Below are 13,181 nucleotides of genomic sequence, written 5' to 3'. Positions count from 1 at the left end.
GGCCCCGGCCCGCGCAGGCCGCTGACCCGGAGCCCCTCGCCGCCAGGTCCAAGCTGTCGAGACGGAGGTCTGCGCAGATGCGGGTGTGAGCCGGGCGCCCCGGCCGCCCCCCAGGCCGCCCCCGCCCCGCCGCGCCTGGCCCTCAGTGTCCCCCGCCGCCGCCCTCGGGGGACGTGACCCCACGACCCATCCCGGCTCTCCGGCCGCCTGTCCCACCTGCCGTGGGCCGGCCCGGGCCGGGCGGAGCTGGGGGACCGGGCACGGGGTCCTCGCGGCTGAGCTGGTATTTTTCTAAGCCTAGACCGATGTGACTAATGCTCGTAGTCAGTGCGCCCGCGGGAACTAACTGACCGTGTCCTGTTGACAAGTATTTATTTCTAACCGCCACTAGACTGTAGAACCCCCCTCCCCTCGTTGAGTCTGCCCAGCCTCCACTGACCCCCAGACCGCACCTGACACAGGGTGAGCCTGAGATCTCCGTGTTGGCCCCCAGGAGAGTGTGTGGGTCGTGTCCCCCAGGGCCTTCCCCGTGTCTGACTGTCTCCGTGGGTCCCCCCCACCGAGGCCCCTCGGAAATGCACAGCCGGGGGTCCTCTGCCAGCCAAGGAGGTGCCACCCTCAGCCAGAGTCCCCCGAAATGGCCAGCTCAGCACCCCGCACGCAGGCCAGAGGCGTGGGTTCTGGTTCACTCTGACTCTCCCGGAAAGCTGCTCAGCCCTGCAGGGGGCAAGGAGGAAGTGAAGGGGGGCGCGTGCTCAGGGTGGAGGAGAACATAGAGCCTGTCTCAGACCCGCCTCCCACCTGGCCTCACACCCAGCCTTCAACCGAGCTCATCCCTGGCCTGGCCTCACCCCTGACCTCTCACCTGACCTCCCATGTGGCATCTCACCTGAGCTTTCTCCTGACCTCACCTGGTCTCTCACCTGGCCTCTCGCCTGGTCTCACCCCTGACCTCTCACCTGACCTCCCACTGACCCCACCTGGTCTCTCACCTGACTTCTCTCCTGATCTCTCCTGACCTTTGACTCCTGACCTCACACCTAAAGCGCAGGCCCCAGGCATTGTGCGACAGCCCAGGGTGCCGCATGTGTGACCCACGTGCGGGGGCAGCAGGAACACCAGTTCCATCTCCCAGGCAGAGGAAATGTAGGAGCATGTTCCAGAAGAGGGTCCGAGCCCCTCAGGCCCACTCAGGCCAGCCAGCCTGACATGGCCGCACAGGTGCCCAAGGCCGGCCAACCTGCAGAGCACCGCGTGGAGGGGCCCGCCAGGGGACCCACAGCCATGGGCCCCCTGGGATGCTTCGCACCCGCCTGCTGCCCACCTTGTTCCCATCCCCCCACGCCACCCCCGTCCACCCCCGAAGACGAGCTTCTTCATGGCCTGAGCCTCAGTTTCCACATCTGACACCTGAAGGCAGCTGAGCACCAGGACCCTGTGGGGAAGGTGGAGGGTCAGGAGGCAGGAGGGAAAGATCTGAGGGCCAGCACAGGGCACGCTCCTGACCCCAGGCTGAGGGGCCCCACCTGTGGGACTCAGGAAGGGCCACTGGGTCTGCATGAGCCGGGCGTGCCCACGGGTGAAGAGGCTCCAGAAGCGCTAGGGTCTCTTAAGACACGACATTCCATTCACACATGCACACACACATGCACACGTCTGTCCACATGCCCTCAGGCACACGCACGCACACATGTCCACAGATGTTGACGCCGCGCAAGCGCGCGCACACACACACACATACACACACGGGTCCCGGTTGCTCCTGCCCCCTCGCCCCTCCGAGTCTGGTCAGCAGGCCCCTGATGCTCCCAGGCAAGCAGTGTCCCATCAGTCCCCGTGGCCCCCCGAGGCACCTCTTTCACCCCAGGGCCGGATCAGGCAGGCTCTGGGGAGAGGCCGTGGCTGCTCCCAGACCTGAGCCCCCGTAGGAGCCGTGCCCCAAGTTCCCGTGGCTTGTACATACGTGGTTGTGTGGCACCCTGCCCCTGCCGTCCGCCCGAGCGTCAGGCTCCTGTACCGTGTTCTCCGCCCGTCGACTCCCGAATAAACGTGGCCCCGTACTCGGCACCAGACTCTGCCCTCCGCTTGCCTTCATTTGCGCCTCGGATGTCTGACAGGGACAGAAGGGGCCAGGGGTGGTCAGCGCCGTCCCAGAAGCACCCCCCTCCCAGGGGGAGGCCAGGAGCGGGGCTCACACCTGCCGCACTCGGCAGGCGAAGCGGCCGGACCCCTCACCACCCCCGGCCCACTCAGCTCGGGTCTTGGCCCAGAGCTAGCGGGAGGGCAGCGTGGGGGCCTCAGCCGCCCTGGTCAGGGGCCTTGTCCTCACGGCCTCCAGGGCCCTTCCGTGGCTGCCAGGGAAAGGTTTGGTGTTGCCTAACCAAAGGTGAAGAATGCCTCTCCTGCCCCAGCGACCTGCGATCTGCTTCTGCTCTGATGTTTGGCGCTGTCGGGGTGGCCCTCCTGCCTGCCGCGTCCCGACCCCCAGTTGTTGTGTGGTAAAGGGTGCCCAGGTGCGGGGAGCTCTGAGCTTTCTCTCTCCTGTACTGATGCAGGAGGTGATCCCAGGAGCAGCCATGAGTTCGACCAGGATTCTGGACAGCCACTGCTGTCCTCGGGCCTCCTACAGGCCAGCAGCCAGGGGTCCTGGGGCTCTGGCCACTCCTGCAGCTGGCCCATGGGGCCCGTGGGAAACCCAGGGGTGGGTCTGTTCCATCCTGTCCCCACAGAGATGCCCCCCCTTTCCCCTTTCACCTAAACCTCCCGGCCCCAGAGATGCCTGGGCACCAGCCCTGCTTGGCACCTTCAACAGTCTCTGAAGTCTTGAAAATCTCATGGTCTGGGCACACTTAGAAATGCCTTCCCTTGGGCCGTGGCGATAGTCCAGCGGGTAGGTGCTGGCCTTGCACGCAGCTGACCCAGGTTTGATCCCCGCATCCTATGTGGAACCCTGAGCACCGCCAGGAGTAACTCCCGAGGTAGAGCCAGGAGTAAGCCCTGAACACAGCCGGCATGGCCCAAAGCCAAAAACGCTGTCCCCCGTTCCAGAGAAGATGGGGATGGGACACTTGTTGCTCAGTCTGAAGCCTGCAGTGCTCTTTCCAGATGGGACACGTGGGGTGGGGGTGGGGGGGCCGGGAAGGACCCACTGGGTTCCAGCACTGTAGCAGTCCGGAGCCTCAGCTCTGAACCGAGTCTCCAAATGCATTTAGAAGAGCATAGCTCTGCTCTGGGGTCTTCTCAGAGCGGCCGACAGCCTCCCCACTGGGCTTCCAGAAGCCTGAGTAGCCTGGCCTGCATCCTGCAGCCACTGCCTTGGGCGCTCACTGCCCAGTGAAATATTCTGGATTTCCTGGAGTGCATGACATGGCCAAACTCTGCAATGCTGACATCCCAGTAGGAGCCGCCGGATTCCGGGGCAAGGTAACACAGAAGTGGGATGGTGAAGACAGTAACAGAGTAACGAGGCACCGCTAGCAACTGTAGCAACTCCAGCAACTCCCCAGGCCAGGAGTTAACCTGGCGGGATGCAACATTCTGACCTTTCTCTTACTCAAGTATATTTCGATGATTCCATTACCAGTTGTAATAAACAATATAAATTATTTGGGGCCTACTAAGGGAGCAGCTTGGGGGTCCTCGGGAAAGGGGCTAGTGGTGGAGGGAAGGTGGAGTGGGGGTGGGTTTGGGGTTGGAACATTGTGTGCATGTAACAAATGCATCATGAACCATATTGTAAACCAGTGTTGAATAAAGTGGGAAAAAAGTATCTCAGCTACAAGTGAGGGTCTTCCTAGGAAGCAAGGTTGGCTCAGAAATTGTTCACGGTGGGGGCTGGAGAGATAGCACAGTGGGTAGGGCATTTGCCTTGCACGCAGCCGACCCGGGTTCAACTCCCAGTATCCCATATGGTCCCCTGAGCACCACCAGGAGTGGTGCAGAGCCAGGAGTAACCCCTGTGCATCGCCGGGTGTGACCCAAAAATAAAAAAAAAAAGTTCACGGTGATCATGTGCAACTCAACACTGAGGGAGACGGGCAGGTTTTGTCAGCTCTGTAGACACAGTAAAGTAATGGACAAAAGTCTCCATCTGTCAAGGTTGAACACCTTTTTGAAGATAAACCTTTAGGAACGGAGCAAAGCTTGAGGAAACCCTTTGAGTTGAGGTGACTCTCCCCTGGCCGGAAACTCACAGCTCTCTCATGCTACCGGGCAAAGCCCCATCACAGGGTGTGTGTGGGCTGAGTGGGCGGGCAGGAGCCCCTCCCGCACCCTGCGGGACCGTCCTGAGGGAGGAGACAGGAAGGCCGTGGGGAGCTGCGGCAGTGTGGGGGTTTGGGAGAGCCTGCACTGATTCGGGGACACTGGACACCACAGCCAGACACTGGACACCCACAGTGGAATACTGGGTACTCACAGTGGGACACTGGGTACTCGCAATAGGACGCTGGGTACTCGCAATGGGACACTGGGTTCTGGCAACGGGACAGTGGGTACTCACAGTGGCACACTGGGTACTCACAGTGGCACACTGAATACTCAGTGGGACACTTGGCACCCACAGCAGGGCACTGGACACAACAGTGGGACACTGGGCACCCACAGCAGGTCAGTGGGCACCGCTGTGTGTCCGAGTCAGGAGGCCGCTGGGCGGGCTCTGCCCTGGAGGACAGACACCATCCCCTGCCCCACCCCCCATGCCCAGAGTACTTGGCCCCATGGAGTGTTTCATGACCTACAGGGACCCCCCAGGACCTCCAGCCCCAGGACAGGTCTGAGGAGGGCCTGGGGCAGGGCCCGGGGTGCAGGCAGTGCAGACGGGTGGCCGCCAGGACAGGGACGCTGGCAGAGGGCCGGCCCAGCAGGCTGCAGGGCGGGAGGGCAGGGCGGAGCGAGGGGGCAGGTGCGGCGTTCCCAGGCTCCTGGACACGTCAGCCGGGACCCCGCAGTCGCTGCGGGGCGCGGGGCCTGATGGCCGGTCTCAATGTGTCCCTCTTCTTCTTCCTGGCCACCTTCGCCCTCTGCCAGGCGGCCAGGAAGGCGGCCAAGGCTGTGCTCCCGGCGGGCGCCTACACTAGCGTCGCGCGGGAAGTGGCGGGCGCCGTGCAGCTGGGCGCCTGCTGCCTGGAGCTGCGCGCCCTGGCCGAGCTGGGGCCCTGGGCCGGGGGCTTCGGGCCCGACCTGCTGCTGACCCTGGTCTTCCTGCTCTTCCTGGCGCACGGGGCCACGTTCGACGGGGCGGCGGCCAACCCGGCCGTGAGCCTGCAGGACTTTCTCCTGGCCGAGGCCTCGCTGGCGGGCACGCTGCTGAGGCTGGGCGCCCAGGCCGTGGGCCTGCAGCTGGGCTGCGCGCTCGTGCGGCTGTACTGGGCCTGGGAGCTGACTGACCTGCACATGCTGCAGAACCTCATGGCCGAGCACTGCAGCTCCGCGCTGCGCACCGACCCGGCCCACGGCACGCTGGTGGAGGCCGCCTGCGCCTTCCTCTTCCACCTCACGCTCCTGCGTCTCCGCCACAGCCTCCCTGCCTGCCGCGTGCTGGCCGTGGCCCTGCTGGTCACCGTGCTGGCCTACACAGGTGGGCCTGGGCCTGGGGAGGGCTGGGGAGGGGGAGGGGCCGCTGCTGACCCTGGTCTTCCTGCTGTTCCCTGCCCTGGCCCCCTTGGTCACTCCCTGCCACACTGGCACCCGCCAGGCCGGGCCGGGCCGGGGACCCTCGAGGGGAGCCAGTCCGTCCTCTGGCCCTGCCTGTCCCCGGCTGCAAGGATCAGGCTCTAAGACTCCTGGTGCACCACTCCTGCCCCCCACCCTGCTCCTGCTCGGGCCCTGGACTCGCCAGGGGCCCTCCTGGGTCTCCCTGGGACTGGGCTGTGCAAACGTGGGTCAGTGACCTCTTCGCTTCCTTGTGTCTGCGAGGGAGAGACAGGACCTCTGAGCTCGAGCTCCTGCCAGGCGACTTGCCTCAGGGCCTGTCTGGGGGCGAGGGCCCCTGCAAGGGCCCCACAGTCTCTCTCCCTCCACCCCCGCAGCTGGACCCTTCACCTCTGCCTTCTTCAACCCTGCCCTGGCTACCTGGGTCACCTTCCAGTGTGCCGGACACAGCTGGCTGGAGTACGCCCAGGTGTACTGGCTGGGCCCTCTGACAGGTGAGCGCTACCCCGCACCCCACACTACCCTCCTGCGGCCTGAGAGGGGCGCAGGAAGACAGCCCCCCTCCCGTGAGTCCCGACTTGCCCTGGCACAGGTGGGGCTCCTGGCCCAGCTCCCGTACAGGGTCCCTCCCACGCAGGTCTGGGGCGGAGGTCAGCATGGAGCTCTGCAGGGCTGAGGCTGTGAGTGCTCCCTCCAACTGGGGTCCCCACCCCACAGGGCACACCTGAGGACCAGGGTCCCCACCCCCGGCAGGACCTTATAGTAACGTCACTACAACTCTTGGCAAAATTCATCCTTATTACGTTTCTTTTTGGATTCCAGGAGACTGGGGGTAGGGGGCTCAGTTCAACTTTAGAAATAGGGCGGGGACCCCCAGCCTTGGGGTCCGGGGAGCCCTGCATTTGTGGGGGCCCCTTCTCTCGGGCCACTTCACTGCTGCTCAGACAGCGGTGCTGTGGGCAGAGGTGTGTCCCCCACGCCTGGGGGCTCGACTCCCTACGGGCCACCCCCAGGGCTCCGCTATGCCCCAGGTGTCCAGTGCACGTGTGACACGGTTCCAGGAAAGACATGGGGCAGCAGACTGAGGAGGTCGTGGTGCTGGTGCCGCGGCTCCCCACGCCCCTGCCCCTGGGTCCGGGTCGGGGAGCGGCAGTGATGTTGGCAGGAAATGAGAGGCCAGACCTGGCCCCTGTGTGCAGAAGGCGGGGACAGTGAGGCAGAGTCACCGCATCTGGGGGAAGTGAGAGTCGAGACATGAGGGCTCTGCGCCCCGAGAAAGGCCCCCTGCCCCATGCCGAGTCAGTCCCTCCCCGGCCCCTGCCCAGGGCTCATCCTCTCGTCAGCAAGGAGAAGTGCCAGGCGTAGTGGTCTCGGGGCTCGCCTGGCCGGGCTGGCGTGGGGTCCGGCAGGACTGTCCAAGGTCCTGATAGTGTCCAAGCCTCCTGGGTTCCCCACTTCCGAGCTCCATCACCTTCGCCCTGCCTGGCACTGTCTGTGCCGTGGGAAGGGCACAGGAGCTGGTGGGCGCCCTCCCCGGGAGCAGGCTCACAGCTGCGGCTCCCCGCAGGGATGGTGCTGGCCGTCCTGTTGTACTGTGGTCACCTCCCGCGCCTGTTCCAGAGGAACCTGCTCTACGCTCAGAAGAGCAAGTACCGCGCGCCCCGCGTGAAGCCAACCCCAGGACCAGCACCAGGCGCGGGCCGAGTCGGCGGGAGGGGCCCTGAGCCCCAGGCCCATGCCCGCTCCCCTTCCTCAGCAGGAACCGTTGGTCAATAAACTGCTCCTGACAGTCCTGCCTCCTTGGCCCACAGAGGTTTCTAGAAGGGCAGCAGGGGCGGGGGTGAGCGGTGAGAAGATGCAGCCTCTAGAAAGTTCCACAGACGGTGCTGGGATGCTCCATGCCCCAGGGGAGACGTGAGGACGGGCTGTGGCCATGGCGGAGAGGGACAGGCTGTTCCCTGCCCTCCTACCCCCAGGCTGGGGAGACACATCCCACCCCTCAAGGCAGGAGCTGCTCTGGAACCTTCTGCATGGGTGTTCCTGCCCAAGTGCTCTCTGAGCACTGTGTCACCGAGTGTTTCCGCACCTGGGGTGCAGGCTGTCGGCCCCAGGCAGGAGGCACTTTTCTTTGGGGCAGTCAGAGCTTGGTGGGCTGTGGGCTGAGGGTCTTCCTGTGCCCGGCTTGTCTTCCCTCTGTCAGGATCCTGAGCTCACGGGACACTTCGGGACGTGTTTCTCCCTTTACGCGTTTGCAGAAGTACTCAGGAGAAGGGACTCTGGTTCTTGAGATGCCCCCGAGCATTGGCCCAGGAGCCGCGGGGCAGGGCAGCTGGGGCTGTCGTGGGGGGCGCCTGGGCTCTGGCTCCCAAGCCTCTCCCAGCTGCTGTTCAGATGTACGGGCTTGAGGGCAGGACCCGCTCGCACCCGGGGCCCTGCGCCCGGCTCCTGCTCCCCCCGTCACGGTTTGCTTCTACTCCCTTTGTGAGTTTTCCTTTTTTCTTCTACAGTTATTCTACTTCATTGTCAATTTTGTGCTCTTTTAAAAAAACAATTTTGGCTTTTGCTTCTTTTTTTGTGGGGGGAGGAGTAGGGGAAGCCCACACCCACCAGAGTTGCTCCGGGCTGACTCCTGGATCTGTGCTCAGGGATCACCCCTGGTGGGGCTCAGAGGCCACATGGGGTGTCGGGGGTCCAACCCTTTCCCCCCTCCCCGGGGCTCCCCCCTCCCTCTCTCTGCTCCCTGGGACTCTCCCCTCTCTCCTGCTCTCGAGCTCTCCCCTCCCTCCTCCCCCCTGCTCCCCCACTCTCCCCTCTCCCTTCCCCTTCTTCCAGGGACCCTCCCCCCCTCCTCGCCCCTTCTCACCAGACTCACCCCTGCCCTGGGGACTCTCAGTCCTTGCTGTGCCCCAGGTGGCTCTGGGCTTCTGCCCTCCTAGTCTTCCCTCCAAATGCTCGCTGGATCTCTGCGCCCCTCGCCACACCCAGGAGGGGAGGGTGGGGAGGGTGTGGCCTGAGGCAGCCCAGTATCCTCCTTCCTGCTCCATGCCCCCTGCCTGCAGCTCCTCTGGCACCAGGAGGACAGGAGCTGCTGCCCATGAGGGTCTATGGCTGGGGGGGCAGCAGACTGGCTCCAGGGGTGCTCCAGGACCCTGCCTGGACCATGCTCAGTTCATGCAGCAGCTGCGGCCTGTCACAAGCCTGAAACCACTTCCTGTCCCTGGGCCCGATGCCAGAAACCTGCGTGCAAAGCTCACTTCCGAGGCCCAGGAGCCCCCGCTGCAGGGTACCTTCCTGCCGCCACGGAGGTGGCCCTGGGCACCGTGAGAAGCTCCCGGGGTACCTGCTGGGGGGCACCATACCCTGGCTGCGGTGGGTAGCAGAGCCAAGGCTGGGGGTCTGGCTGGCAGCCCCCACTCCAGGCGGGGAACGGCTGCCCGGGTCCCCCACCTTTCTCCGTCCACCCCTGGTGCCTGGACACCAGGTGGGCAGGTCCACAGGACAGAGCCCCAGCATGGGCACCCATGGCTGTGGAACCCTCCCTAACCCCACTAGGGGGTCTCTTGCCCACTCCACTCCCAGGGCAGGGAGGGCCACCCCTTGCTGCTAGGCATGGCGAGGAGGGGGCTGGTGGGCGCTGTGTGAGCAGTGGACACGGGGGCCTGAGCTGCTTTCGACAGGAGCACCTGGGGCCGGCTGACCGCGCCAGGCTGTCCCAGGCCCTGCGGCCCCACACTAGTGCACTCGGGCAGGAGCTTCTACAGCCAAGACCAAACCCTGGGCTCAGGAGAATTTCTGCAGAGCCCCGGGCTCTTGGAACTCAGGCTCCGCGGCGGGTTCTGGGGACAGACACCCACCAAGGCCTCGCAGCCCAGGGGCTGACCACTCCCCGCCAGTGTGCTTGGCACAGGGTCAGTCTCACCCAGTGGGCACTGTAGAACTCCCTGCCTCCGAGGCCCTGGCATTTTCTAGAGAGTTCTCCTGGAGGGTAACAGCACTGAGCTCCCAGGGCTCAGCATGCACCAGGAGCACCAGACCCTCCTCCCTCAGACTGCCTTCCCCTGGCCCACCAGACTGCCTTCTCTCAGGCCCACCCACAGCCACAGACTGCCCCACTCCCACCACCCAGAGGAAGGAAGAGCTGCCCACCAAGATGCCAGAAGACAGGTGCCCGTCCCCCCCGGAGACCAGCCCTGTGGGGGGAGACAGGGGAATGCTGATAGCAGAAGGTTTCTGTGCTGTCGGAGGGCTGAGTACAGCCATCCCCCAGGAAGTCAGGCGCCGAGGTGTTGCTGCCACGGGGACGGGCATCGTGGGGGGCAGGGCAGCATCGGGGACCCAGGCCAGGGATCCCCCGAGCCAGGAGAACCTGCGCCTGCCGCAGCGAGTCCAGAAGTGGCAGAGGATGAGACCAGGAGAGCCTCCAACGCAGACCTGCCCCTGGGGCCAGGCAGGGAAGAAGCCTGGTGGGGCACACAGGTCCCCACAGCCACCATCCACCCCACGAGTGCATCTGGGCGTGGAGGAGAACCCCGAAAGGTGTGGGGAGTGCAGACACCCCGCCACGTGTGCCCCCAGGCCGGCAGCATGGACCTGCATCTGCCCGTGGAAGCAGAGCCTGCCGGCCCCCCGCCTTCCACTAAAGACCCTCCGACAGCGCCCACCACCCTGAGCCTCCGCGTGCCAGTGTCTCCGCCCGGTTCTGGCCGCAGTGGGCCGGCCTGTTCAGAGGTCTGCCGGCTCGCCAGAACCATCCAACCAGCTGTGGGTTCTGAGGCAGTGTGTGTGGCCACAGGTCTTTGTTACAGCTGTCTTGTTCAGCTCACAGAAGTGTTGCCACAGAAACCGCAGCCCCTAAGTGCTGGACAATAGCCCGGGCTGACCTGGCTCTGCACTCAGAGGTCCCTCCTGCCTCGCCTCCTGTGCCCACCAGGCTTAGAGGAGCCGCATCCCGCTCCTGCCACCTGATTAGTTACACCCTATGAGGGCATCGGGCGGAATGACCAATCATATTGCAGATGCAGATAAAGGAACGGGACGACCAATCAGATCACAAGGCCTTGTGAGCTTTAATAGCATCTCCAGTGAGGTTTGTCGGGTGACCAATCAGATCGCAGGAGAGTGTGTGAGGCTGTCCAGCCCTCCCTCTCTGCTGACCCTCCTGTCCTGTGTGAACCTCCTATCCTGTGCTGATCTTCCTGTCCCTGCACAGAGCCAATATTCCCAGGAGTGTGGCCCCTTCTGGACACACTAGCACCTACCCCAGCATGGGGCGTGTGGGTAGTGGATGGGGGAACCCCAGGGGGACTCCAGAGGGGGGAGGCGAGGCCAGAGGGGGACCCCAGGGGACTGAGGGGTCTCTGGGCTGGCCGCCTTCACAGGACCAGGGCACTGTCGGTGGAGTGGGGAGCAGGTGGGCACAGTGCGGGTGGACTGCGGGGGCATCCAGACCTGGCCCAGCACTGGGCTCAGGCCGGGGCCATGGGACCGCAGGGTGCAGGCATGTGTGTGGCCAACCTGCCTTTGGCCCCTGGCACCCCGTATGGTCCCCGAACCCTGCCAGGAGTGCTCCTTGAGCCCACCGGGTGTGGCACAAAAACAAGAACAAAAGAATTTGGCTCCAGACAGCGTTCGCTGTTTCCCCCTGAGATGGACCCCATCCTGTGTCCCGTCCCTGAGCATGACCCCAGTCACAATCCCTTGTGTGGAGCCCGCAGCCTTCAGAATGCAGGAGGTGCCCGCACCGCCTGGCACAGCCAGAATGTGCTGCTTCCTTGTGCAGACGTGCCGAGGGAGGCCTGGGGGGGCTCAGGGGGAGACGTGGGCCGGGCCCTGTGTCCTCTGGAAGCCCTGCAGGTTCAGACCCCACCAGCCATGCTCTGGGAACTCAGGTGGCCCAGCCCTGCCCCTGCCGGGCAGAGCCGCCTGCTACCCCCAGCGAGCAGGGGCGGGCACCAGCCCCCAACTCTGGGGGACCAGAAGAAGCCATCTAGGAGGGGAACCCTGTGCCTCCCCCTCCCCCCCACTTCTCACTCTCATCTCCCATTCTCACCTCCAATCCCTCACCTCCCATCCTCATCTCCCGTCTCTCACATCCCATCTCCGCCTTCCACCTCTCCCCTCCCCTCCTCACTTCCCATCCCTTACCTCCTGCCCCCACCCATCACCCCCTGCCAGAGCGGGTGGGCGTCATGCAGCCATCTGGGTGACTCCTGCTGAGAGCTTTATTCTAGCCCCAGTGGGCAGCAGCAGGAGACTGGCAGGAAGGCCTCCCTGCACCTCCACCCCTGTTCCCGGTCCTACGGCCCCTTCCTTGTGCAGAGGCAGCGCCGTCCTAGGAACGGGAGACGGGTCCTTGTGTCATCGTCAGGCACACAGAATCCTGGCTCTTGTGGGTCTTGGTGTTGAGGGGTGCCGGCCGCCCCGACGCGTTCTGGAAGTCCTTGGCCGAGTAGTAGTAGCAGATGGCGTCCAGGCAGCCGTTGGCGTCTGAGAACTTGCTGGTGATGAAGAAGGCGCACTTGAAGGCGCAGGTGTGCCGGCCAGGGCCCAGCGCCAGGTACACGCTCAGCACCAGGTGCAGGGGCAGGAAGCAGGCCAGGAACACGGCCAGGTTGGCCCAGACCATGCGGGCGGCCTTGCGAGTGGCCTCGGCCTGCCCTGCGTCGGCGGCCGGCCTCTGGGCCAGGGCCGTGCCTACCTGCAGGGAGCAGAAGACCAGTACGGCTAACGGCAGGTAGAAGCCCAGCAGGGAGAAGGCCACGATCTTGGGCTCCTGCTCCGAGGTGCCGAAGAAGCAGGTGCTGTTGGTCCTGGCCCCCAGCAGCCCCCGCAGGGCCAGTGAGCCGGTCACTAGCACCCAGAGCGCGGCACACAGCGCCAGGGCCCGGCGCGGGGAGCGGAGGCCGCGAGCCCGCAGGGGGTGCCGCACGGCCACGTAGCGGTCCAGGGCCAGCGCCATGACCAGGCTGATGCTCATGTACCTGTTGGCCAGGTAGCAGCCCTGGGAGACGTGGCAGGGTAGCAGGGCCAGGTGCCCGGGCCTCAGCAGGAGTGGCAGCGTGCAGAGCAGGCACAGGTCGGCCGTGGCCAGGTTCACCATGTACACATGCGTCGTGGTCCAGCGAGGCATGCGGCAGCAGAACACCCAGAGCGCCAGCGCGTTCAGGGGCAGCCCCAGCGCCAGCAGCAGGCCCGTGTAGGCATAGTGGATGGCCTGGCTGGGCCCCGGCCCGCGGAACTGGCACGGCCCGCAGCTAGAGTTGTCCATGGTCCTGCGGGGCATGGCGGGAGTGAGGGCCGGGCATCCCCCCACCCCCACCCAGGGCCCGGCCCCGCGCCCGCAGCTGCGGCTCCCCGGAACCTTCCAACCCACCTCCCAGCCCAGAACAGACGCCTGCCCACTGGGGGATGGGGGGCAGCGGGGACCCGGGCTGTGTCCCCACAGCCCCTCACACGAGTGGGGGGGGCGGGGCACAGGGGATGTCAGCCCCCTGCGGGGTCCCACGTGGCGCCTTGGCCAATGCCGCGAG

At 65.1% G+C, this 13,181-nt stretch overlaps 3 protein-coding genes across 16 annotated transcripts in view; 2 read left to right on the top strand and 1 right to left on the bottom strand.

Annotated features, from left to right (window-relative positions):
• The window catches only part of KIF1A (kinesin family member 1A), a 36,974-nt gene extending 36,852 nt beyond the window's left edge, over window positions 1–122 (top strand). For all 14 annotated transcript variants that reach the window (XM_056108340.1, XM_056108339.1, XM_056108338.1 and 11 more), the window contains one exon: window positions 47–122. In XM_056108340.1, coding sequence (XP_055964315.1) covers window positions 47–89 — 43 coding nt within the window. In that variant the 3' untranslated portion in view covers window positions 90–122. The remainder of the gene's footprint in view (window positions 1–46) is intronic.
• Window positions 123–4,910: 4,788 nt separating this feature from the next.
• On the top strand, window positions 4,911–7,496 carry LOC130017640 (aquaporin-12-like). Its single transcript, XM_056108365.1, has 4 exons — window positions 4,911–5,578; window positions 6,030–6,146; window positions 7,220–7,356; window positions 7,464–7,496. Exons 1-4 carry the CDS (start codon window positions 4,972–4,974, stop codon window positions 7,494–7,496), a joined length of 894 nt encoding a protein of 297 aa, XP_055964340.1. The 5' UTR covers window positions 4,911–4,971.
• A 4,467-nt stretch (window positions 7,497–11,963) lies between these two features.
• On the bottom strand, window positions 11,964–12,920 carry GPR35 (G protein-coupled receptor 35). Its single transcript, XM_056108347.1, has one exon. It carries the CDS (start codon window positions 12,917–12,919, stop codon window positions 11,984–11,986), a length of 936 nt encoding a protein of 311 aa, XP_055964322.1. The 5' UTR covers window position 12,920; the 3' UTR covers window positions 11,964–11,983.
• Window positions 12,921–13,181: the final 261 nt, after the last annotated feature.

Source organism: Sorex fumeus, unplaced genomic scaffold, assembly GCF_029834395.1.
Source record: "Sorex fumeus unplaced genomic scaffold, SorFum_2.1 ptg000207l, whole genome shotgun sequence".
Classification (NCBI taxonomy): Eukaryota; Metazoa; Chordata; class Mammalia; order Eulipotyphla; family Soricidae; genus Sorex; species Sorex fumeus.
This window is presented reverse-complemented; position numbering and strand designations above follow the sequence as displayed.

Excerpts from the sequence above, each read along its gene's own strand:
- LOC130017640 (XM_056108365.1), top strand. The coding sequence starts at position 4,972 with ATGGCCGGTCTCAATGTGTCCCTCTTCTTCTTCCTGGCCACCTTCGCC. Across the intron at positions 5,579-6,029 it reads CACCGTGCTGGCCTACACAG|CTGGACCCTTCACCTCTGCC; the intron begins GTGGGCCTGGGC and ends CCACCCCCGCAG. Across the intron at positions 7,357-7,463 it reads CAGCACCAGGCGCGGGCCGA|AGGTTTCTAGAAGGGCAGCA; the intron begins GTCGGCGGGAGG and ends CTTGGCCCACAG.
- GPR35 (XM_056108347.1), bottom strand. The coding sequence starts at position 12,919 with ATGGACAACTCTAGCTGCGGGCCGTGCCAGTTCCGCGGGCCGGGGCCC.